A 27,090-nucleotide genomic window follows, 5' to 3' on the forward strand; every position below is an offset into this window, starting at 1 on the left:
CGCAAGCTGTGAAAACGGCCATCTCACACCACAGTGCAGCCGCCTCGACGGCTTTCAAGCCCGCCATCTCCAGCCGCCGCAAGTCACACCACCTACCAAGCCGCTCCCAACAACGCACGGAAAATATCACTGTTTATTGGGCGGCGGGAGGACCGAGCCGCGGCGAGCACGTCGCCTGCTCGGGCGCCCCCTGGCGCGAGATCTTCGTCACACTGGCGCGCGTCAGCAGCGGTGGTTACAGTAAGCGGGTAGCTGGGACGCACGCGGCCGATCTGGCGGCCGGCGCGCCGCGGGCGCCGCCGGGACTGCTGTGTAGGCACTGGTGTATGAACGGTTGGGCGAACGGGTGGAACTGAATAACGAATAGCGCAAGTCGCCCACGCAGGTAACAGCACCACTCTATGGCGTGAGGAGGCGGGGGGGGGGGGGGGGGATGGGAGGGGAGGGGGGCTGGGGAAGCCGAGGCGCAATCAGGCTGGACACGGCCGACACTACAACGCATCTCCTGGCGGGCACTCCCCGGCCGCCTATTCAACGACGGCCCACAGAGCCGGGCGGCGGCGAAAGGCGCCGTCAGCACACACCCTACACTCAAAGCACGACAAGCCTCACTCCCCGGGCCTGTCACGCGCAGGCGACGGCCGCCGGCGCGGCAGTCGGCGGCCGACCTGCCGGCGGGCGCGACCCAGAACACGGCAGACGCGCCGGCCCCACGGCGGCCGCCGGGCGCCGCCGACCGCCGCCGGCAGGAGGTAGTCCGTGGCTTGGTAACAAACCGCAAGAGCCGCGGAGGCGCGACACCCCGCGCCGGCCACAGGCCAGCGCGTCGCCTCGCCGACACGCCACATTCCATCCCTAGACTAACTCTAACCAGCGCGGCGGCCATCGTCGGCTCGCAGGCCGGCCGGCGGACGGGGCGCGCCGCCGCGACGCCCCCGGCGGGCGCCGGACGTCGCCGGTCCGCGCCCGCCGCCGGCCGCCACCCTCTAACCAATATTGATGCGTCCGCAGACAAGCGCGAGGGCCGCCGACTAGAGCCGCCACCAGCCGGTCTTTTTTTGTACTTTTCTGGTTGGTGGCGGCCCCGGTGGCCACCGCGGTCCAATGGTGTTGGCTAGCGGGTGTGGGCGCCCGGTCACACCTCCTCCGGCTGGTACAGGGTCACCGACGCCAGGTGACCGTTGCTCATCACCTGTCAGACAACAGACACGATCGACGCTTAGTAGGTGACTCGCTGCGAGATACATGGCTGATGCAGCACGCACCTTGTTGGTATCTCCCTTCGGCGTTAAAGAAAATGCTTGGTGACCGGAAAAGTTGCGGGCAACATCGCACCTGACGCAGTCTTATGGAATGCCAGTCGGGTGTTACTTTCAAAAGGTCAAGCCAATCACATAACATGTGCGCCAGAGTGGTCGACCGGAGGGAGATGGGCTCACAGTCCAGCGGTGGCGTAAGGCAGAGTGACGGGCCACATGTCCAGAGGCTGACGATAGAAACAGTGACGGCACACGGGGCGGACGGTAGCAGACAGTGCGGCATCGGACGGAGCGGGCCCTCAGGCCGGCACGACAGACGCCGCCTCCGGCAGCCGCCCGCCGACGGCGACCAGACTGCGCCCCCGTCCCCGCCCCCTCCTCCGCCGGCGCACGTACGCCAATCGGGCCGAGATTGGGTGCGTAGGCGGCCGTCCGGCGCCCCAGCCGGTCACGTATGGACAGCGGCAGGCAGCATCGACCGGCCGTTCAGCTGACACCGGGCGAGGGAGGCGCGGGTTCGGCTGACACCCGGCGAGGAGGGGGCGGGCTCAGCTGACACCGAGCGAGGGGGCGCGGGTTCGGCTGACACCGGACGAGGAGGGCGCGGATTCGGCTGACACCGGGCGAGGAGGGCGCGGGTTCGGCTGACACCGGGCGAGGAGGGCGCGGGTTCAGCTGACACCGGGCGAGGAGGGCGCAGGTTCAGCTGACACCGGGCGAGGAGGGCGCGGGTTCGGCTGACACTGGGCGAGGAGGGCGCGGGTTCGGCTGACACCGGGCGAGGAGGGCGCGGGTTCAGCTGACACCGAGCGAGGAGGACGCGGCACCGGCCGACTGCGGCCGGCGGGCGGAGGAGGACGCGCCGCTCGCGCCACCGCAAGACACGGCGGCGAACAGCGACGAGCCCGTGACGTCAAACCGACCTCGCAGCGCGCCGCTCCGGGACGGAAGGTGACGAAATAATACCGCACTGGGTGCTGACGGGAATGCAAACATGGCGCAAAAGACTCCTGCCAGTCCGAGCGGTCAATACAAATGTATGCCTTCCCGCGGAACATAAAAAGCAGCATGGTACGTATTGAACAAAGCTCGTTACAGGTCTTGCTACAGCTGCCACAGAGAAACACTGCGCTACCACGACCCGCAACGGAAGAAGCCACAATAACGGGACTCCCACGCGGACAACCGAGCCGGAGCTATCCATCCCTATTATATAAATGGGCTGAGACGAGAGGGCAGGTGAGGCATCCTGCCACATGGACGCTCCTGCACATTATCACTCCGTGGTTGTAAGTGCTCCCTTACGCCACGTGCACCACTCGATCCAGACCATGGAGGTGGAAGTTTAACACCACGGCCGGGACTGAGCAGCGCGCCAGTTTGGGTGCCACGCTATTTTAAAGATTTGATCCGAACCCTTTGAATGGCTGGATTTCACGGATCAGAGTATACGCTAAGCAGTGCTTGTTGTGTGAGCCCTGACCCCCTCCACCCGATCGCGCAATTCCATGTCAACGACAGAATTTGGTGGCGAAAGCTGAGCGTGCCGCAATGCTTGGCACGGTCCGTCCTGCCCTCTAACTTCAACTGGCCTTCAGCGCGACCGCTGCCACCGGCCGCAGGCCATACCTGTCAAGGGCAAATAGCGGGCGCCCTAAAGCGACTCGAACCCCCCCCCCCCCCCAAAGGTGGGTGGATCGGAAGACAGGCGCTCTAATCAACTGAGCCACTGGGACGAACGTTGATGTAGACAGTTACGTAAATCGTAGAATCCACCGAGCCATAAGCTATTTGGACGGAACATTTCTTGATTAGTTCTCGTGGAGCCCACTTCCCATGTCCATCAGCAATTAACTATCAGTGGTCTTCCAGGGGCCCCCCAACACCACCGTCATCACCATCATCATCATCATCATCATCATCATCATCGTCGTCATCATCATTATCACCAGAGGCTTTAGGCATGCATCCTGAGGACTGGCACCCTACCCTCCTCCGCATGCTGACCTCAGTTCGCAGCACGGTATAATATGCTTTCGTAGACCGGCACCGCCTCCCACTGTGGGACGGCAAGATCACCGAAACGGGCACTCCGATCCGATAACACGCTGGCGACAGAACTCCCGATTCAACGGCACAGGAGATCGCACCTCTCCTCCCAAACCGACCCTCCTCCATCCCCTCCCAACGCACGACTCCTCTCCCGCACCGTCGCGAGGACCACGACTGCCAACGCCCCGCGTCCCTCCTCGCCGGCGCGCGTCGCCGCCGGTCCGTCGCGCGCGACCGCGACCGTCATTTACCTCGCAGATGAAGTCCTCGACGCCGTAACAGAGCGTGGAGCCGAAAGGGTTGCTGGTGTTGGTAGTGGAGGCGCGGTTGAGCACCACCGGCCGGCTGGAGGGCTTCAGCGCGCCGCACACCTCATCCCACTTGGTGTGCGCCCGGATCTGCGGAGACCGACGCCGGGTCATCGTGAGGTCACGGCGGGGTCACTGCCGGTCGCCGCCCGTCGCCAGACACGGTCTGCGTCTGGGACCGGATGACCGGCGGCCCCAGCCAGGGGTCACAGCACCGCCCCAGTCAAGCGACATGACCCCGGGGATGGAGACGACCCAAGGTCAGGAGTATAAGGACGCGGATCTCGGCCAGGACACGGACCACGGCTCGAGCGTTGACCTGCGTCGGGACAGTGATCCGGCTCAGCGATGGGGCTGGACCGAACTGAACCCAGAGCAGTACTAAGCCTGGACTGACCCGCCTTGCGCCTGCACCCCAGCTGCGCTCGACCATGCTGACCCCGCAGCGGGTCCCATGGGCTCCGCTCCAGGGCAGGGCAGAACGGATTCCTCTCTTCGAGGCTGCCGGACACGTGCGGCCGGAGAGGGCGCAGCTGACGCCCCACACACGCCAGCGCGGGGGTGAGCGTGACCTGCGCGCCGGCCGATGTACACGGACCCCCAGAGAAAACAGCTGACCTGTCACACCAAACAAAAACACCAAAACCGCACGCTGAGCACTCGATCAGTTAACACAGCTATCTGCGGTGATTTTTCCTGCATTTCGCCGTTTTCCGAGTAATCTTGTAATCCACATGTCATCACTCGACCGCGGCGTCGCCGCACCGCTGTCGCTCACTTCATCGTCACGAATCCTGTTCCGCTAAACAATGACGCTGCCCACTTTACCACCCCCCTAATGCCATTAATGCCCTTACAATGTAACCTTAGCATTGATGTCACCACCTTGGAACCAAATGGCTGATGTGAGCCACTCCTCCACCTCCCGTTTCAGACCGATGCCGCACCGAGGCCAGGCATCAGATGGAAGGGGTGACCTGGAGCGGTAACACTGGTGTACCGAGCAGACATCAGATGGAAGGGGTGACTGGAGCGGTAACACTGGTGTACCGATGCCAGCATCAGATGGAAGGGGTGACCTGGAGCGGTAACACGGTGTACCGAGCAGCATCAGATGGAAGGGGTGACCTGGAGCGGTAACACTGGTGTACCGAGCAGGACATCAGATGGAAGGGGTGACCTGGAGCGGTAACACTGGTGTACCGATGCAGGCATCAGATGGAAGGGGTGACCTGGAGCGGTAACACTGGTGTACCGATGCCAGGCATCAGATGGAAGGGTTACCCCGGAGCAGCAATCCTGCGCATGTATTGTACCTACTAGTCGAGGAGAGGGGGAGGAGTAGGGGGGGGGGGGGGCGTCTACATACACACTGCCATCTCTCACAAGCGGCAGAATGTTGGAAAAGTTCGGCATATTCACTTCGACCTGGCAAGTACATACACGATGAGAAGTTCCGGAAGAAGTTTAGAAGGTAGAGTTAAACATACATGTGGAAAAGCTAACCAACCAGCAAAAAACAAAACAGACAAATTAAACGGGCCGCTGGCGCGCAACGCAAATCAAACAACAAAGCTCGAGCAGACTACAATGTGTGTCTTATGCAAATGTTAGACTTAACAATGTCGAGCATACCCTGGGGCTTTTACCCGCTGCGAATTCGAGGTATGAAAGAATCCTCCTCCCACGCAAGAGCGAAGACTATGCTTTGATTAGTGGAACATTTAAGCGACATGTCCAGAGTACGCCTATTCCATCTGATGACTACTAGTCGCCTCCCCAGTAACTCGATGCCCCACACGCATATCAGCGCCCGGGGAAACCATCAGCGAAAACGGCGCCCAGTGCGGGGCGAGCGAGCTAGAAACGATACCAATCGTCGCGGGCGTCACTGCAGGCGCCGACTGACCCGGCCCGCGCTGAGCCACAACTGCCCGCGCCGCTTCAGCTCCAGCGACCTAAAACAGCGTTCGGCAGGAGCTCCTCACGCCTTCAGCAGCGGCGCTCTGAGACCTGAGTCCCGCTCCTCTGCGCTGACTGTTCAACACTCGGAGCCGGGCTCTGACGGCCGTCCCCCCGTCTGTGTCGCCAGATCACACTCGGAGCCGGGCTCTGACGGCCGTCCCCCCGTCTGTGTCGCCAGATCACACTCGGAGCCGGGCTCTGACGGCCGTCCCTCGTCTGTGTCGCCAGATCACACTCGGAGCCGGGCTCTGACCGTCCCATCCTCGTCTGTGTGCCAGATCACACTCGGAGCCGGGCTCTGACCGCCGTCCCCTCGTCTGTGTCGTCAGATCACACTCGGAGCCGGGCTCTGACGCCATCCCTCGTCTGTGCCCAGATCACACTCGGAGCCGGGCTCTGACCGTCCATCCCCTCGTCTGTGTTGCCAGATCACACTCGGAGCCGGGCTCTGACCGTCCATCCCCTCGTCTGTGTTGCCAGATCACACTCGGAGCCGGGCTCTGACGGCCGTCCCTCCGTCTGTGTCGTCAGATCACACTCGGAGCCGGGCTCTGACCGTCCATCCCCTCGTCTGTGTTGCCAGATCACACTCGGAGCCGGGCTCTGACGGCCGTCCCCCTGTCTGTGTCGTCAGATCACACTCGGAGCCGGGCTATGACCGTCCATCCCCTCGTCTGTGTTGCCAGATCACACTCGCGGTCGGGCTCTGACAACCGTCCCGGTCGACGCCCGCTACTTACGTGCACGCCCTCGGAGGCCGAGTTCATCAGCGACGCGTGCGGCTCCACGGCCAGGTCGAAATTACACCTGTGATACCTGCCGGCAGCGTCGTCCACGTCAGCCGCTCATAACCGCCTCGGGTCGGATTCGCTGCCCGGCGCGAGGCAACGCTCCGAACAATGGCGCAAACTTCCCCAGCTGACGTCAGAGGGCCGAAATCGTATCGAACGCCGTGGTATATATGCACCGGTGCCAGCGGGGACGGCTGATGCGAAGCTCTCCGCCACGTCGGAGCGACCGACCCACGCACCGGGACCACTTCAGGAAGACTACGGCGGGCTAATTATGGAGCCAATGGCGGGTTACCGCGCGACAATGGCGAAGGGACGGAAATGGCCACAGATTCGCGGAATATGAGGCCCGTCGGGCTGGCGGATGTGACGCGCGCACGGGCTCGGCGCACGTGTTACACGGGGATGGATATGGGACGCATCAGCGCGTCAGCACGTGCTCCCTGAAGGCGTAGGCGGCCCGAAACTAAGCTTCCTAGGGATGTGGACGGTCCGACAATGTGCTCCCTGATATGCCCCCTGGGGACGTGGACGACCCGATAGTGTGTTTCCTGGGGACGTGGACAGCCCGATGATGTGCTCGCTAGGGATGTGGACGGCCCAACAATGTGCCCCCCCCCCCCTGGGAACATGGACGACCCGAAAATGAGCACCCTGGGACGTGTACAAGCTGGCGGGGGCGGCAGTGTGCCCCCCCCCCCTCCCCCACACACAAACACGTCGGCGGTCGGCGCGGGCGGCCGAGCGTCGCTGGCGGCTGGCCGGGAGCGGGCAGTGTCATCCCCCGTCCATCGGCTCGGGTGGGTCTGGCCACTGTTCGTCTCTGGCGGCCGCACCACCCCTCTGGGAACGCCACACGAGCACGGTACGCGACCGGCTGCCGACCGCAGATAACGGCGAGCCATCCCACGCACACGCCAACCCCCGACAGTCCACACAGCAGCCACGCACGCTCACAGTCCACACAGCAGCCACGCACGCTCACAGTCCACACAGCAGCCACGCACGCTCACAGTCCACACAGCAGCCACGCACGCTCACAGACAAACGACCGCTGCCTCGCATTGTCAGCCTCATTCGCCCGGCGGCGCACAGCGGCAACGCTGATATGAAAATCCTGACTCTTGGTTTTTGGGGTGGGGATTAGAGCCCCTTCGACCAGAAATGATCATTTCAGGGCTATAGGATGAAGGACAATGGTTAACGGTGGGGCAGACTTACATGCGCCTAGAGGGCCGACCGCCTAGCTTTAAGCCGCACATGCGCGCTGGGTACCCGGTGGGGGTCCCCTTCCCACGGGGTACTCGGCCCACTCGTTGCTAACGCATGCAGCCTGCCCCGGACAAGCGGGGTGTCGCGAGGACGCAGGACAAAGCAAGACAGTGGATAAGAGGGACCGAAAACCCTGACTCAATGTATACACAGAGAGCACGTGTGGCCCGGACACCAGTAGAAAGTACAACCCATACTGACATACCATTGATAAGGGCGCTGTACCGCAGCGTGCTTGGTGCGCCGCGATTGCCGTGGCAAGTAATTATGCTGGAGAGTGGCCAAGCCGAAAAAGGAGAGGGAGACAAAGCAAAACCATTCCACCTGCACCATATAAATATTATTATGAAAAAATTATCCACCTCCGATTAAAAAACTCAGTCGCGGCAAGATGAACTATAACAAACTTGCTGATGGTGCATCTTATTCAACGGTGACTTACATGTTGAAGTTGTAATGCCCGGGAAAGTTCGTATGTAGAAGGATCTTTTTCGCCCTATGGGTTCTTGCGTCGAACAAAATGTCCTGGGAAAAAGGGAAGGCATCATCAAATGACATCTCCACCATTGGCAAGAGAAGTTCTGAGGCATTCAGAAGCACGCCTTGAGCTGGATACATTCTAAAGCGTGGGGCGGCAAAATAAACCGAGAGCCGATGATGACGAAAAAACAAAAAGCTTTCAACACTTCCACGACAAACCAGACTATGACACTGAGGTCTTCAGAGCAATTCCGATAAGTCTGTAACCGTCCCAAAGCGGGAGATCTTTTCGGAAAAGAATCCAACGGAAGCAAACATTGTTAAATATCACAGCTTGCATACATCCACGTGAGCGAAACAACCCCACACCGAAAAGTGCCTTGACACCTTTCGAAAGTCTCACATGCACTTAAAACATCGGGGAAGCGACCTTGTTGAGACCGTTCAGTCACACACAAGAGCAGAGCCATAACATACGCGGGTCTGACGGGCCCAACCTGGAATGGCACGAGGAAACCCAGCAAACAAAAAGGAACCGGAAGACGACGTGGCCCCAGACCCGAATACCCAGTCCATGCCGCCATCCCCGCGTGCTGGCGACTGCGGGTAGCGTGGCGTTGCCACACCGCTGCGGTCGCTCGCCCGCAGGCAGCAGGCGGGCCGGTCAGCCGGCCGCGCCGAGTCCCACGCGCGAAGGACACTCGCCAGGCGCCTGGTCCCGTCCCGCAGCCGGCCGCCGGCAGGCACAGGGGAGACGCGTGCCCCAGATGCCCCCTTCCCGCTTCTCCAGCCTGCCCAAGCCAGGGCTGAGGTCGCGCGGCGGTCCACTCACCATGCCCAGGGTGAAGTAGTTGAAGAAGAAGTCGGACCGCCGGGACGCCGCGCGCTTGTGCGCGAACGGGCTATGGATCTTCATCTTGTCTTCGGACTTGTAGAACACCTTGGTAGGCGCGCCGAGCAGCGAGGTCACGTCCTGGCACGAGTCACCGAAGCGGATCTCGCGCACCAGTGTCTCCAGGCCGCCCTCCAGGCCCGGGTGCGAGTCGCCTGCCGCCGGCCGGGCGGGGTCAAGGCTCCCAGCCGGGACAGAGGGCGCGGCCGGCGCCAGGAGTGACAGGCATACAAACTTGTCCTCCCACCGATGGCGACCGAACCCTCCCACCCATGGCGACCGGAGCCTCCCACCGATGGAGACCGGAGCCCCCCACCGATGGCGACCGGACCCTCCCACCGATGGCGACCGGACCCTCCCACCCATGGTAACCGCACACATGCACGGCCACGGGAGCGACATGTGCAACAAAATCAATAACAGATGCATCCAAGGTGACAACTGACTACCGTTTTAGTTAGAACACTGCAAAACAGCGATAATGACAGAGTATACAACAAGATGCGTATCGATAAATGGAATGCACTCCTACGATAACAGCAGCGGTAACGATATTATACAACGGTAACTATGCACACAGTCAGGAGAGGTGCAGTGCCATGTCAGCGCGTTCAAACAAAACACCCATGGTAACAACGTCAATAATCAGAAGCATCACTCACACGTGAATGCACATGACATGGAGAAACTGACGAGAAATCACTCACCGGCGGCGAACAGCCGAAGCCGTACCCCGATGGTGACGTCATCGGATCGTATGACGTCACACTTCTCTGTGTAGACCTGTCCGCTGAAGCACGACACGGGCATGGGAGGTGCCTGCCGGAATCAGCGCGATGTTTAGTCTTGAGATGTATCGGAGCGATCTCTCAGCCCAGACGCCTGTTATGACGTCATCCTGACAAACACGAAAACCACACGGACTCCGCGGGCACCACGCTTGGAGCAGCGGTTCTGGTGGACAGGCACACGTGTTGCCCCCCCCCCCCCCTCCTCGATCTCAAGGCACGAAGTCTCTCTTACGCAAGGGGGGGGGGGGCGAAGCAACTGCGCGTCCCAGTGAGTGGCGCAGATGGAAGAAACAAGTGACGGGTCTGCCGCAACACAATAACGACAATTCATGTGATCTTTATCCATGCAGGTACAGGACGGGGTCATAAGCGTCGCAATACAGGATGGAAGCCGGTTTACTGAAAGCCTCCCGCCGCGGGAATCAAGCCCACGCTTCTCAGTCCACGGTCAAGCGCAGCAGCCCGTCGGCTATCGGTGGCCACCGCCGCCGCTCACCTCGGTACCCGTGCGGCTGCTGCCGCTGTAGATGCTCATGCTGGAGACGAGCGGCGAGCCTCCCCCAGGGAACTGCAGCGAGCCGAGGCCGCCGGCGAACCGAGGCTGAAACAGCCGAGCCGACGTCAGGCACCTGAACGGCGCGGACGGCGGTCTGCTCGCGTGACGCCGCCGCCGCCGCCGCGGATAGACCCGCGTCAGCTAGACGCAGGATTGCGCTTGGTTCCACTTGGGTGCGATCGATTCTGGGTTCGAATCAAAGCGAACGGAGCCGAATCCGAGTAAGATTTCAAGCAGCTGTTGGAAATTGGAATCGAATGCGAATCGGCCTCTGCAGCTGGTAAAAAATTGAATCCAATGTCAAACTGTCCCTGCAGCTACTAAAAAAAATTGAATCGAATGCCCATCCGTCTCTATCGTAGTTCAGGTTGGTGATTCTGATTTCGAATCAACTGTGAATCACCAACCAAGCTGCGATTTGGAAGGCCGGGAGGGGGGGGGGGGGGGAGGGGGCTCGACAACCTTTCAGCACGATCCATCGCATAGTCACTGGGCAGCGAGCAAGTGGTACAGAAATTTTCAGCTCACATTTAACTTTAGCGCCTAGTGGGTCCTAGCTCAACCTGTGCAGTGCCGAGTCGACTGTGTTAACACCGTGGCGACTGTGGCTGAATCGGTTTGTGAGCTGGCTATTGTTAGGCGACAATGGATCCATTTTGATTTTGTCACAATCCATGTGAATCAACTCTCAACTGGGTTCAGCCGCGCAGCCAATGGAGCCGAATCCAATCAGATTCCGGCCAAAACATTGCGGCACTGAATTCGATTTCGCCGGAGTCAAGCACACGTCTCTCGCAATGGCGTGCGGCCATCACACTCGCGGGACAGGGAAGCCTGGCACCGGATCCTCGGGTTCCCGGAGGTCATTACACCGCAGCGCCAGGAGGTCCCCGAGGACCGGCCCGGGCTTCTGACGACCGAGATGGGGTTTCTGGCGGCGCGCGGGTCCCGTGGGCCCAGGTGTCGCTGTCCGCTGCCGGCGGATCCGCTCGCGGGCGAGCTGCGCAGGTGAAATGTGTTGCCAAGGTACGCCGACCGCTCGTCCTCTCGCCCGACTCTGACGCAGCGGGCATTCTGCCGCATAGCCTTCTCTAACCATTTGATGTCAGCAAGAAAAGCGTTGAGCTCCTGGTTTGAGTTTTGACTTTGGAGGTCTTATACTGACATTCACCGACCTTCCAAATATCAGAACTCTATACACCAATTTATTCGCTTCGGTCGCTATCAAGCAAACATCGGTATATTGTAAATTCACGAGTGTCAAGCGGTCCACGGCCAAAACCTGTCCGTGCCGACGAACGCAGCTTGAAACTTCACGCAGTGACAATGGAAGAAATGCTCGCATGATAGCGTCATTTAATCAGTATCTCTCGACACATGGCAGGTCGACACCTGTCAGGACAACTTCTATAACCGTGCCAGGCAGTGGTAACGGCGACACTGACGGTCAGCCGAACAGTAGTTCCTCAGGCGTCCGTATTACTCAGGGAACATAATCTGATGGGGCGAATGATGCACTCACCCCTCTCCCCCCCCCCCCCCCCCGGTAAGGGCCAGTTTCATCTATCTTAAGCGCGTGAAAATACACAAAAAACATTGAGCTTTCAGCATTTCGACCATAACGACGCACTGTGTGACCGTTGCCGAGGTCAGCGAGCGACCGACGAGTAGCGAGTGCCCGAGATCATCTCGAGGTTACCTCCAGGAGGCGCGCTAGCTGCCACCGACCGGGCTAGCAGGAAGCAAACACGTCAGCTGACGACCGGCCACGGCTCAGCTGACGACCGACCACAGCTCAGCTGACGACCAGCCACGGCTCAGCTGACGACCAGCCACGGCTCAGCGGACGACCGACCACAGCTCAGCTGACGACCGGCCAAGCTCAGCTGACGACAGGCCACGGCTCAGCTGACGACCGGCCACGCTCAGCTGACGACCGACCACAGCTCAGCTGACGACCGGCCACGGCTCAGCTGACGACCGACCACAGCTCAGCTGACGACCGACCACGGCTCAGCTGACGACCGACCACAGCTCAGCTGACGACCGACCACGGCTCAGCTGACGACCGACCACGGCTCAGCTGACGACCGACCACAGCTCAGCTGACGACCGGCCACAGCTCAGCTGACGACCGACCACAGCTCAGCTGACGACCGCCACGGCTCAGCTGACGACCGACCACGGCTCAGCTGACGACGACCACAGCTCAGCTGACGACCGGCCACAGCTCAGCTGACGACCACCACGGCTCAGCTGACGACCAGCCACGGCTCAGCTGACGACCGACCACAGCTCAGCTGACGACCGACCACAGCTCAGCTGACGACCAGCCACGGACTCAGCTGGACGACCGACCACAGCTCAGCTGACGACCGGCCACGGCTCAGCTGACGACCGACCACAGCTCAGCTGACGACCGACCACGGCTCAGCTGACGACCGGCCACGGCTCAGCTGACGACCTGCCACGGCTCAGCTGACGACCGGCACGGCTCAGCTGACGACCGGACCACGGCTCAGCTGACGACCGACCACGGCTCAGCTGACGACCGGCCACGGCTCAGCTGACGACGGCCACGGCCTCAGCTGACGACCGGCCACGGCTCAGCTGACGACCGACCACAGCCTCAGCTGACGACCGACCACGGCTCAGCTGACGACCGGCCACGGCTCAGCTGACGACCGCCACGGGCTCAGCTGACGACCAGCCACGGCTCAGCTGACACACGACAGACCGGCGACAGACGGACGGCGATCCTGCGTGGAGTCGGCTTGGCCCCATCATCCAGCGACCCTCAGCCACAGTATGCGCCTATTGCGTGATGCGTCGAACCACTCTTCACATATGAACATAGCTGGGCGAGAGATATTGTGAGCTAACAGCTGTTTCGACCGAATTTCGAACGAGGCCGCTTGGTCGCCGCTTTTTCATCGGATTGCGAGCTGGGAAGCGGATCACCAGCTGGTGGCAGCGTGGACGTCACGGCACGGTACGGCACGAGGAAAACCATCCCGTCCTTGCGTCACTTTGTACAGCTCAGGGATCAAAGTCACCCAATCCGCTGAATGGAACTGGACTACAAAGGTGATGAAGTCGGGCTAATACAGCAACCCTGATTGCACAGCGAGCACTCCACGAAACCAGTTAAAACCGGCTGAACATTGCTTTTGATCTCAAGCCGATCTCTACAGCCAACTGAGAACAAACTGAAACATACATACAGATTATGACGAAGTCAGAGCAGGCTTCGACAACAATTCGGGGAAATGAAAGCGGCAACAAACAGATTTTACGTGTATTTTACATACCAATGCCTCATAAACGCTTGTTTTGCTGGTTCGAAAATGACCCCATCAAAAACAGCACGAATTCTTCAAACATCACGAATTCGCGTAAATTCTTTCAACATTCGTGCGCCGGCTGAGGATGACAAACTCACAGGTTTTCTGACGAGCTTCTGGGCCGCACAGCATATCATTCCGAACCGTGACGAATTTCCATGAAAAGCTAGCTTCCTAGATGGACTACCTTTCCGAGACTTCGCCCGGTTCGGCTGCGGCACCAACGACTAAACACGCCAGTGGTCAGGCGCGGAGGAAGTCCTTTGAAATTACAACATATAATCGAACAAAACAAGCCAGCGGAGAAACGTGTGTGTGTGTGTTAATAGGACAAGATTCTCCTGACGAGATGCACCGCTCCATATTCGCCCTCATTTTAAATCACGCTGAGAACTTAATCCGGCGCGAAGATGACAAACATACTGATAATCCAAGACCAAAGCCAGGGAGACAGAACGAAAACTTGCCTTCACTCGAATAGTTTCGGATCTGATGGCCCATTCAAACTATGATTGCGAAGCAACACAACACACTGTATACAGCAGCGAGTACCTCAATCCAGAGGAAAAACAGCTCAGCGTGTTTCAGAAAACCGAAACATCGCCTCTGTTTTACCACCTTTACTGTCCTTTACTTTACCTTCCTTTTTAAATAATCCCTTGACTTTGAGGGATAGCCGCTCCGGTCCCAAAGCTGGCTTAGCGCGCATCATGTCAAGAGGCCCCAATCCACGTCCGCTCCTCACTTTCGCCGCGTGGACTTTATCTGGCGCGAAGCTGACAAACATGGCGATAATTCGAGGTCAAATCCTGGAAAGCCCGGCAATACCTTGCCTTAAGTTGAGCAGTTTCAGGCATGACAACTCACTCAAAGCACGGCTGCGAAGTGGAACAGCACACAGCACACAGCACACAGCACACAGCAAGACGCACGAAAGACGGCAGACGCACATCTCAATGCGTGCTTCGGGCCCACTCGCCGGCTGTGAGTGGGCTATGGTGAGTCTACGCCTTAATCAAACGCACCATAAGTGCATTCGAAGACGACGTTCCGCAACAGCAAACAGAGCGGTGCCCCACGGCACAAGCGGGGACGGCTCCGCCCAGCCGAGACAGCGCAGATGGCAGTCCCGGCGCCGAAGTGGCGCCCTCGTGAACTGCAGCGCTCGCCCCGCAGGCGGCGGTCACGACCGATACCCCACCAGAGGCCCGGTGCCATTCGGCCCGTCACCGGTCCGGTGCCTCTCGCCTCCCTTACGAGCGCAGAAGCAGCGAGCTTTCCCCCGTCACCTGAATCTACACCAGCACGCGTCGTCCCATCGCCCGGCCGCTCCCCGTATCGTACCGGTTGCGTACGTCGCCTGATCGAACGTTCCATAGTTTATCCCGGCGCTTGTTCGACGTGATCGGCGCCGCCGGCTCCGGGCGGGACCAACGGCCCAAACTTGCTCTGCTCGCATCGTGCCCGGCGCTGCGCCATGTGACCTTTGGCTCTGGGCGCTACAGAAGCCGACAGTGCCAGCCTGCGCGGCGCATCGTGACACCAGGTCATCATGGAACGATGCAGCTGGCCGTCGCCGGTCCGCCATCACAACTCGACGATTGTGTACGGGGTATCGCTGTTGGGAATCATGGTGCACCGCAGCACCCGTCGCGGAGGCTAGCGGCCCGATCTCCAGGGTCCTTCGCGGCAGGCTGGGGAAGAGTCGTGTTATATGGAGATCACTATCTGTTTTCGTTTTTGCTAGTGATTATCGACGAACGTGGCAGTGCGTTTGACGGGGAACATGAGCCCCGGCGCCCAACTGACGCAGAACCCGCTCAACGTACTATTTCGCCTCCGGCTTTGACGCCAGCCAGCATTACACAGGGACCATATTCGTACCGAGAACACTACAGGGCCGCTCGGCAACACGACCCGCTTCAGTGCCCGATCTACCGTCAGTGTCGCCCAGCCGACCGGGCCCGTCAGCGGAGTGAAGACAGACCGGCCGCTCAGCAACGGCAGCCGGCGACCCGGCGACCGGGCAGCCACATGATGGAGGCTTCCGCTCAATAGGGGTGCGCCGCGTGACGAGCTCTACATCACTGCACATGCTAATAAATTATTCAGGAATTTCCACGTCACTGAATAATTCATTTCCTCACTTACCACCATGGAGTTCTTCGAAGCTAAATATAGCGGATGGAAGTTATTAAACCAGGAATATCCCAGCAAAATTTATCAAAACACGGTTCAGTGCCCTCTGAAATACTGCGTGTGTTGAGGCTTCGTGAGAGGAAATAAGGTCTCGCGCAGGGCGCATGCAGACCCGGGGCAATGTCTGCGAGTCGTCGCATAGCGCGCGACACGACTCGCAGACACGAACGCTGACAACTTCAGAGCCCTTCATCACCACCAACAGGCGTCAGGAGGCGCTTCTGGCGCGTGGGACGCACCGCAGATCGCCGCAGGCAAATGACAATTCAGCACCGCAAAGTCCTCACACCAGGCGGATAGCTGATGCACCTTGCTTAGTTTAAGCAAGCAACATTTTAAGCAAGCAACAATCCGGAACACCCTTTAAGTTGTTCCCGGCCCAGCTGCTCGCGCAGTGCGCGTGCTCAACTTTTGCAGCCATTTTCCTTGGGACCCAATTACCGAGGCCCGGAAGTCAGAGACGGGTGCGGTGATGGGCTTCAGGATAGATGTGTGACTGGGTGATGGGCTTCGATCGGATCCAGCCGGTAAGAGGCTGTAATTCGCGGGTGGGGCATGACCAAAAATTAGCACCCTCTATCACTGTCGCCAACGTACGGCTGCTAGGACGGTGCAAATTGACACGCGGATCGTGGCCCACCGATCAGTCTCGACGAGTCGTTATCTTGAGAGCTCCCGGGGACTTCAACCTATGGTATGCAGGGCGCTCGTGCTGAGCTGCACCCCCTATCATGGGAGGCCTCTACATTGGCAGCCATTGGCGATCAGTGCCAGGACGGGGCCTGCATGCACGTGTAACATATGGGACTCGGCTTCCTCCCGTCTCGGAAGTCATGGCCCACATAATCGAACTTCAAAGACGCAAAGGTGCTCACACAAGCCATTTAACCGTGGCCTATTCCATTTCTAGAGCGGCAATGGCGCGCACGCCGTGCGCGTGCCAGTCTTTTAAATCGCCATTAAGAGATTGGTGGCGATGCAATCATGAGTTTCAATTTTGAATCCAAGCCGATGGCGATGGTACCGATTTGCACCTGGGTGGCACGCACAAGTGATTACCCGAAAGGCACCTCGTGCGGAAGGTGACGAAAAACGTGAATTCGGTAATATTTGAGACTCGTCACCGGGACTTTACGGCGCACTAAGCCGCTGGGGCCACATGGCGTCGCCCGCCTCCCACACTGGCAGAGAGGTCGGACACGGCGGCGGCCACACACTTTTGGTTTCCCAGCCGCGCAGCGTAATATCTGACATTCAGAGAAGACCTTCCATACAAATGTGGGTACGTCAGCGAGGTTATTCAGATGCGCGCTGGGCGCACGTGGGGATCACCAGTTATCATCATGTGGCCTGAAGCCCAGGTACGTAATGAAGCCAGATGATATCGGGAACCCACAGCAATGTATTTCATCAATGCATAGGAAAGTCCTCTCTCATGAGGACTCAGAAAGCAACGGTGAAAATGCAGGATTCCCGCGCCACCTTCACGAAACCACACTGCTTTGAAATTGACTGTTACAGGTATAGCGGGTCTGGCCAGGCACTATCCTTTTAATCGACAAAGTCCACACATTGGGAGCGGTTTGCACTTTTGGTGACGGCGACCGCAGTATTGTGGAAACACGCCAATATTCGGCAAGGCGCTGTTCTCCATGGACTGGACTCAACACCCGTACAGTTTCCAAGGCCCCGTCCGCCTTGGTGCAGCCACAGGCTGTTGTATTTGAGACTGACCAGGAAGAATACGACAATGGCGATCTGTCGGGATTTTATTAGCGCAACTTTTGATCAGATCTTACTGGGATCACGTAGCAAATTGTACACGAAACATTGGCTTACACTGTGCGGTGGCTCGAGGTCTCTATCTGTTCTTGAGGCCTCTACCTGTTCCTGAGGCCTCTATCTGTTCTTGAGGCCTCTATTTGTTCTTGAGGCCTCTGTCCGAAGTGTAAAACCAATCATTAAACACGTCCCGAATCGGGCGTTGGCCGGTAGCTTGCGACCGCAAGCCCGCCACTGGTCGCACGCATCACTCGCACTTCCATCCACACGACTGCGCGATACTTTCTACATCAAAACGGGTAGCCTCGTGTCGCTGGGACGAGTCATGCAGTGTTTCTTCTTCTGATACGCTTCTTGTAAGTGTTCATACTTCTGAAGTGTTGCTCATGTTTCTCCCATCCCAGCCATGTTAAAACGACAAGAACTGGCTTTTAGTTGGGTGTGGCCTGGCGGCAGCGTGAAGAATGCCACAAATCTCTCGCTCGAGGATGTCTATGAAAGAGCGTGTGCTGTGCCGCGATGCGGTGTCAGCCCGTATCACGCGTGGAACGGCCGATAGCCTTTGAGTTGCCGAGCGTAACAGGGAGGTAGCCGGCCACGGCCTTGCCTTCTGGACTGCTTCCACATGGAACAGGTCCACTGCGGCAGTCGGGGACCGGCGGGCCCAGTGCCTGCATCCGGCGAGCTCGGCGATCGCTCCAACATACTGACGTGTGACAGTATATCATGAGCTTACACCCTAGTTCCGACTTGAGCTGCGCAGTTTTCCTGCCATTAGCAAGTGTTATATTTCCCACGTAAGTTGAATGGGAAGGGCTTTATTTTGCCCGCGATGCACAGAGACGACGTCTCACTTAACACAACAGCCCTCTGCGCAAATGTCTAAACATTACAGGCGCAGGTTTTGAGCAGCTGCATTTCTCGTAGGTGACAGCAGCGTGTAGCTGATATCGGTGCTTGCGAAGATGTTTACTTCTACAGAGCGTGACGGCCGAGGCGGGCCGGGTCGGACACCTCAGTTGAAAACTTCCTCACCGCCTGAGTCTGCCCTGCTCGGCCTTCAGTCTCGCTCATGATTACCGACCTGCCATCTACTGGGATCTGAACAAATTACACCGACAGAGCCTCTGTCAGTTGCCCAGGCCTAAACGTGAGATCTATTCGACGCCATGTCATGCTGTGCTGAAGGAAGGCGCCTGTAAGTTCCCTCTTACGTGCGAATAGCGCGCAAAAACACACGATAACTGAACCAGAGCACTCCCAGGTTACCTAGCCTTTCCAAGCTGTGGATCCCAGCAGGTCAGCTTGTTACCCGGCCACTTGGTTACGTAACACGGTATCCGGGCCACGGGATCTCTTACACTTTCAGAATGACACCTAAATGTGCATTTATGGGCAAATACATGAGTGCATCACATTTCACAATAAAAGCGTACTGTTGCCTAATCTCATGCACTACACAGTGATCTTTTGGCTTAACATATCCACCAAAGAAACACTGCAAGTGAGCACCTTGCGAACTCAACGCCGCAAAGCGTAAGGAGCTATTCCTGCGAAATTCTTACGAATATCCCTCGCCCCGCCCCAGTTCACGTTCGCAAAGCCTGAGATGCTCCTTTGCCTGTCTACCAATCCACTCTGGTTCCCTAGAACCCGTTCCACTTTCTAATCGCCGCGGCCGACGGGCTCCGCTCACCTCAAACTTGGGCTCCACCGGAAACTGGAATGTGAGTCCGCGGAAGTTCAGCAGGAACAGGTGGCGCTCCCTATCGTAAATGCCCGGGTGCGTGGCGCCGAACGTCTGGTCCACTTGCTGTATAGTTGGCGCCACCTCTTCGGAGCTGAACACGCTGCCTCTGCGGGACCAACGTGCGCGGTGTCAGACGCGAGAACCAGCATGTCAGGCGCACCATCTGGGCGATCACCACGAGACGCAATACATCAGGGTCAACGGTCGATTCGAAGGAGATAACGGCGTTGTGCAATACTGTCAGGTGAAAACCACGGCTTTGAAATCCCGATAACGAGTGAGTCGACAATCACAACAATGAGTTCAAGGTCCCGCTGCTGGTCTTTGTCCCTCGAATTCCTCTGTCCCTCTTTGTCTTGTCCTTTTGAAATGCTGGAAGAGTGATATTTCAAAGACATGGACAACTGACACAAAAATGCAGACACACAGACTTCCTCAACACGGGTAAGAACTTGTACCTTACATAAACACTAGCCAATACAGAAACGATCTGTATTCCACGCTCCAGCTTTGACAATTAACGAGCACGATTGATGCAATCAGGGCCTCTGGGAAAAATAAACAGCCGAGCCCAGGGCGCTGCACTGTGCACGCTCGGCTCACTGGTAATGACATATGCACCGTGGCGGTTGCCATTTCGCAGCACCCTTAAACTCGCCCCGATCTGACTGAGCCACGTATGCAACAGCTGACTGCGCACGGGCCAGTCCGGCGGCGAGGCTTGCGTCATTCAGCTCGTTACCATCCCCAGAGCAAGCTTGAATTCACGCGGTCTTGACGTCCACAAGGTTTCGTAACTTGCAAAATTATAAAGTGCACAACTGTATATGTGTGGAATACGCGTGGATGCATACATGTATGGACAAACTCTACATATCATTTATCGTGGTTCGCTTGTTCACATTTACGCCGTTTTGCGGCGCTAACAGCTCCGCCAGCTGTTCAAATGTTGACGCCCACCGCCCGGGCCCCGAGCGGGGCGCCAAGGTCGGGGGTAGCAATCGCAACGGCGCTCCAGCCGTCAGCCTGCGCCAGCTAGCCCGTCATGTCGGCGCGGGCTGACGCATGCATCATCCCACCGCACGTGTTGCGGGCTGCCACTGGCGCACAGCCATCTCGAGCGCGCACTGGGCTACCGCGAAGGGCGACGCTATGAGAGAGTGTCCTCCAACGGCCCACAGATATGAAAGGGGAGGGGGGGGGGGAGCAGGCGAGCGGGCAATGATTCATCGTCGCTCAGTAGACTCTGTCTGCGGAAGAGTCAGCCAGCTCTCAAGCAGTGAACAGCCTTCGACCACCCTGCACCCGGCAGCGCTGGGATTACACGCACAAGGACGGAATTAAGTCAGCTGCCGGTAAGAAATCCGGCCCAGCATTCCCGCCATCTACCTTGAGTTGGTAATATTCCCTTACGGACGTGCATTGAGAGAGAAAGGACATTTCGGTAATAACAACCCAGGACTGACTGAGTTCACGCGCTTGTTTAAGCACGACGAGCACAAAAAGCACATACCAATGAAATAAAGCCCAAATGTTCCAATCCATACGTGCCACCCCACATTCCTAGTGCACCTCTAGGTAATTGTTTCAAATGCCCCTGCACTTACCCGTACTTTAGCCGTAAGCTTGCTCAGGTTATATACCTCGATTATCTGAAATAAAAACAGCAACGTCAGATACGGCGACTGGCACAAATTCATCCCGTCATTGCCGGCAGGCGGCCCAGGAACATAGCACGCCCGGGTCCGTTCAGCACCTTTGTCTGATAGCGCCGGCGCCAGCAGATGATATCCGCTCCCCTCCAATTGACATTGGACGCGCTCCCCGTCGACCGTCTCCTGACCTTCTGGGGCCAAAAACGTTCCGACAAAAACCCGCCCGCCTGACAGTCAGCTGGGCCCGCCGCCCGACGCGGCGGCGAGGACGGCCCGACCGGCGTCTGTATGTGTCCGTGATATTCAGCCCGTACCGAATCTGGACCGGTCTGCATACATGCAAACACCGCAGGGGCCGCCAGAGAACGACGTACACAAAGAGGTCCGCCCGGGTGCGCACATGACGACAGGGAACCGATCACAATATGCATGTACGGCCCGGGGGGCCCGTCGGAGTGCGCGTTTTAAGGGAGGACCCGTCAGAAATAGATGAAAATGCCAGATTGTAATGTGCACAAAGGGGTCCTCGAGAGAGCGCACATACCGACATGGAACCGATCACAATATGCATGAATGGCCCCGGGGGCCCGTCGAAGTGTACATTTTGAGGGAGGACCCGTCAGGAATACATGAAAACCACGGGACCGGTTGTCCGAAAACACGTGCTCGTGCTTCACGGGTCCATGTACAGCGGCGCTGTGAGCCACCACATCTATCAGAGGACAGGTCCACCACGAGACCCGTCCGAATGTAGACGGCCACCCCAGACCCGTCCGAATGTAGACGGCCACCCTAGACCCGTCCGAGTGTGGACGGCCACCTGAGGACCCGTCCAAATGTAGAGAGCCACTCGAGACCCGTCCAAATGTATGTGGACGGCAACCCGAGACCCGTCCGAACGTAGACATCCACCCAAGACCCGTCCAAATGTTGACGGACACCCGAGACCCGTCCGAATGTAGACATCCACCCAAGACCCGTCCAAATGTAGACATCCACCAAAGACCAGTCCCGGCGCGGTCACACAACCATCGGGTGGAAGCCTGCGCGCAGGTCGGCGCGAGTCCCGCAGCCAGGATGCTGCGTAAATCGATACGGGTCCCGGAACAGCGCGGCGCGTAGACGGGCACAGCCGGTCGGTGCGCGTCGCTGCGCAGCCGGGCAGGAGCAGGTCCGGTCCGCGCTGGCCCGGGACGGCCGCGAGCGCGCGCGTCGCAGGCGACCTTGGCCGGCTGCGCTCGGGCCGCGCCCTTGGCGAGGACGGACGTGCGTGATCCTGGCAAGACGCCGCGGGGAGCGGCGCTCACGCGCGGGGACGGGGATGGGGATGGGGATGGGGATGGGGATGGGGATGGGGATGGGGAGGGAGCGGGAGGGGGCGGACAGGCTACTGAGGTGACTCACCGTGCCGGGTCAGATGGCGCGCAGACAAGCGGCGCGCCAGGTGACAGCGGTCGGGTGGGCGCGCGAAACCACATGGCACGGATGCGTGATTGAACACGTGTAGTGGGACGCGTGGGGGTGGGGACGAGGGACGAATCACTGCGGTGACCGCCGCAACTGCGCAGCACAAACAACTGCAGGCGAGCCTACTGCGTTGTTGACGAACGCAGCTGCTGCGGCAGGCGGAGGCACACAACTTTCGTTAGAGCTTATGATGGATAACTGAGGCCAATTCAGCCCGCAGCCCCGCCATCGTTCTCCTAAATTGAACATTAGCGACGCTACCCGCATCCTTCGTTCGAGACCATACCCTCACCGAAATAACTACCAAAAAACAGCACGTTCGCATGTCGAAAAAAACATTGGCATAGCGGAAACCTCGGCGTTTCAAGAATTATCTCTATCAAAAAATAAAATGGAGCCTTCATTCTCAAGAGACTGTGTCCAGTTTGATACAGGTGCCTGCATCGCTCACGTCGTTGCTATCTGTGCGGACACGGATGGCTACCGATCGTCCACTACTGAACGACTGACGGCCCGTACGGATCGAGCCTGCCGATGGCTACCGATAGTCAACTACTGAGCGACTGACCGCCCGTACGGATCGAGCCTGCCGATGGCTACCAATCGTCAACTACTGAACGACTGACAGCCAGTACGAATCGAGCCTGCCGATCTCTGAGTGAAGCATTTCCAAAGTTGCCACCACCTCCTCACACACTGCATTATTTTCTATTGATGGGAGTTTTCTGTTCACGCGGTAGCAATTCTGCGAAGTTCGGACTTAAGCATGGACGCTATGGGATGCAAACATGCACGAGTGGTACTTTCACTGTGAAAGCGTCGATCCACAGCGCTTTAGTCAGAGCCAACGAGCAAAAGTCGCCAGATTTTAGTTGCGCCGGGTTTACTTGTGTTGATAAGTTGCCTCCAACGCTGAATTTTCAGTTTGTTCCACGGAAAAAACTGATTAGTTTTTAAATGGATGTTTGCCCTGAAGGCGGCATTTTATCATTATCATTTTCACATTTCACACATCACATTATCATTCTACACAGTTTTGAACTCAACATAAGACAAATGGGAGTGAAGTATAAACGACGATGCAATTGGCACCCCAAAACGTTCCTGCCGTACAACAGCAGTTCGCAAAATTTTGATCGGACTAATTGTCGTGGATCTCTTGCATTAAATATGTCTAACCTAGCTAACTATGCGAACCTCTCACGGTAAGCGACATATTCAGTGCACGGTAATCCGGGAAGAACGGCGGCCCCGAGGCTTAACCAGGCCGACCGAGGCCAATCCGCGAGATGAGCTGGGCTAACCACCGCTCAAACCCGTGACGCCGAACGCATTCAGCACGCAGCCCGTGAGCAGACTGGATCCGTGGCTTAGCCAGGCCGCCCCGCGGTCAATCCACGGGATGAGCCGCCCGCCAACACTCAACCCGTGACGCCGAACGCATCAGCACGCAGCCCCGTGAGCAGGCTGGATCCGCGGCTTAGCCAGGCCGACCGAGGTCAATCCACGGGATGAGCCGCCCTGCCAACACTCAACCCGTGACGCCGAACGCATCAGCACGCAGCCCGTGAGCAGCTGGATCCGCGGCTTAGCCAGGCCGACCGAGGTCAATCCACGGGATGAGCCGCCCTGCCAACACTCACCACCGTGCGACGCCAACGCATCAGCACGCAGCCCGTGAGCAGCTGGATCCGCGGCTCAGCCAGGCCGACCGAGGTCAATCCACGGGATGAGCCGCCCTGCCAACACTCAACCCGTGACGCCGAATCCATCAACACGCAGCCTGCAAGCGAGGCTGGCGCACATGGGTGACTCGGTGTTCGAATCACGTTCTCCGCAGGGCTTGTTGCGTGCGTGCCGAGCGCATCACCCAAGGACGATCGGTCCCGCTCACCTGTCCACTGTCTTCCGGCTCTTTGTCGCAGGGTCCTACGCAGGGATATAGCTTCCTACTCAGTTGGGGGGGGGGGGGGGGAGGGCTGGAGCCCCCTCAACTTGGGCTATAGCCCTCCCCCCCAATGTTGCGAAGGAAGTGGCCCGAATCTGAAGAGAAACCTGTTTTTTTTTGGCATACTTTGAGGGTAGTTTGGGGTCTTTTTTCACTGTTCATCCCGTTCCTATTTTTTTAAACTACGCCCGCGGTATTACGGGACATTAAGCGCTCGACGAGGCCGCCTCCGGGCAGACGGACCCCTTTTCGGACTGGACAGGAAGTTTCAAGGCCTTGCTCATAGCCGAGGCAATAGATATTACCCATCCAAGACCTTTTGGCTATTGAGTGCGCTGCTCGTGACCGCGGCGATCACCAAGGGCCGTGTCAGGACTGACCTTCAGATGACAGACCACGACCTTCACGGGACCGAACCGGCCAGCATGGGTCCCACCCAGCACCAACACAACCTGCGGTAGTCACTACAGTCTGCGTACCTTCAAGCGCTGGCCAACAGGGTCGAAGAGAAGGCGAATGCCATCATGGGTCATGTTTATCACCAGATCGTGCTCCAGCGGGCTCTGCAACAGACAGCGACAGAGTGCACGACTCGGTAGCTATGTCACACACGTGACGACAGAGCCCCCATTTGGCATCAAACATTGGCTTCAGAATGGCGATATGGCACTGATGCGGTGGTGGTATAGCGGTTAGGGCGCTCGGCTGCGGACACGCCAGTCTTGGGTTCAAGCCCCTGCCGCGCCACCGCATCCCACATGATGCCTAAGAAACATCTTAAAATCGCTCTGGCAGTTAGGGAGATGTAAAGCCCAAACCATTATCACCAGCATACAATGAGGCATTTAAACCTGGATAGCTTTCTACACTGAGAAGCACATCAGGATCATGGGAGGGTCAGTGGAACTGCCTTTCCATTTGAGGCCTGGTTGAGCACTTTGGTGCTGAATGAACCCATTTGTGGAAAGTCAATTGCCTCAGGTGATGATCTGTTGACACTGGCATCTTCAGCTAGTCCCGTGGACTCGCAGGTTCAGGTTTCTCCTCAAGTACTCCATCTATATTTCGTCATAATCCCACTCTCTTAAAACACACCCTAACAGACTTGCCCTAGCAATTGACCAGTGTACATATGTATACTCACAGTGTCACTGTAATTGATGTGGACATCTCGTATCACTCCGACCTGTTGCTGAATAACACAGACGGCCTGGGAGAAGTGCATGCCTGAAACATATAAAAAGGTGAGCTAAAGGATATAGTTATCAACAGGCAATCTTGAAGTAAAAACATCTATCACAAATTATCTGCTCTTCAGACATGAAGGCCCTTTAGCAAATGCAACTGATGCAGCTTTTTTACATAAAGGTTAAAAAAGATTTTCAGGAATGGCACCAAAAATTGTGCCTATAGGTGAGGAAACATTTTCCTTTCAAGGAGATCTCTGCTGAATAAAGGGTTTCTGTACAGCAAAAGGGTACCTTATAACAAAGGCCTGTCATACAAAAAACACCAAAGATGTATTTTACATCATACTGTGTATTTTACTTTGTTAGCCCCCATGGAGCAAACAGGCAGCACCCCAAGCTGTTTAGATGATGACCACACAAAACTCTACAGTATGTGGCTGAGGCCCTCTATGGTTAGGACAGAAGCCTTGCATCATGCCCTTGGATGCCATCATGCAGAATCCTTACTTTACCAGGATACCCCCTCCATGCTCCATGGCAGGACATCATTTTGGAAATCAATGGGGAAAAATGTTATTAGTCTCCTTGATAGCCCCACCCAATCTCACAACAGAGTGCATGCCCCTCTGCTCTGATGGGTGGGTAGCTACCATCCTTGTCTACTTTATAGCACTGCCCATGCAACTTTTTATGTTTAAATGGCACAGATGTCCCAAGTTTAGTCAAAATCTGACAGGTTGTGCAACCAGATTGTCGGGAGCAAGCCTGAACTCAAGCGTGCTCAATCTAAGTAGCATGTACAGCCCCTATATTCTGCAGATAAACATGAAACTGTTAGAAATATTAAGACAAATTCAAGATGGAACCTGATAACAAAGTTTAGTATGTTGTGACCATGTGCGCTTGAGTTGGGCTAAAATAGACACTGCTGTAATTGCATGTGTATCCCAACATTTCCTGATTGTTTAACTAGATATATTTCACACAGCTATTGCACATACCTGACTGTGCACAGGGCATTTGCACATACCTAATCTAGGCAGCTTCGAAATAAAGCACTTCAGTCTTGCTGCTAACGAAAGAGAGTAGCCTAAGCCAAGGGAGAGAAATGACAAAGAAAGCATGCCACTCAAAAATGTGGATTGTTTTCTGCTAAACATTACACAAGAGCCAAAACATCTTACCTAGAACGAATTCCCATCGTTCATGGGACAGACTACTTTCTGGGACGACTTCCAGATCAAGCATTCTTCAGAGCTGTAACCGAATATAACTCAGATACAGCCCACAGGGTACGTAATCACTGAACTTCTACCCTGCTAGCCGCGCCCACTGCCGCGCACAGCCGTGCCTTTGTCCCGTAACCTTCAACAGCACCGACCCACTTCG

The 27,090-nt window shown here is 57.5% G+C and overlaps 1 protein-coding gene across 1 annotated transcript; it reads right to left on the reverse strand.

The window, feature by feature from the left end:
* Positions 1-455: 455 nt before the first annotated feature.
* On the reverse strand, positions 456-27,090 carry LOC119114499 (UPF0183 protein CG7083). Its single transcript, XM_037238608.1, has 13 exons — positions 26,886-27,090; positions 25,656-25,738; positions 24,991-25,074; positions 21,055-21,093; positions 19,665-19,678; positions 19,388-19,541; positions 10,307-10,411; positions 9,727-9,838; positions 8,960-9,174; positions 8,090-8,172; positions 6,325-6,400; positions 3,563-3,709; positions 456-1,192 (listed from the first exon to the last, which is right to left on the reverse strand). The coding sequence occupies exons 1-13, from the start codon at positions 26,947-26,949 to the stop codon at positions 1,136-1,138; spliced, it is 1,233 nt and encodes a 410-aa protein (XP_037094503.1). The 5' UTR covers positions 26,950-27,090; the 3' UTR covers positions 456-1,135.

The sequence above is a fragment of the Pollicipes pollicipes genome, unplaced genomic scaffold, assembly GCF_011947565.3.
Source record: "Pollicipes pollicipes isolate AB1234 unplaced genomic scaffold, Ppol_2.1 Scaffold_832;HRSCAF=956_pilon_pilon_pilon, whole genome shotgun sequence".
NCBI lineage: Eukaryota > Metazoa > Arthropoda > Thecostraca > Pollicipedomorpha > Pollicipedidae > Pollicipes > Pollicipes pollicipes.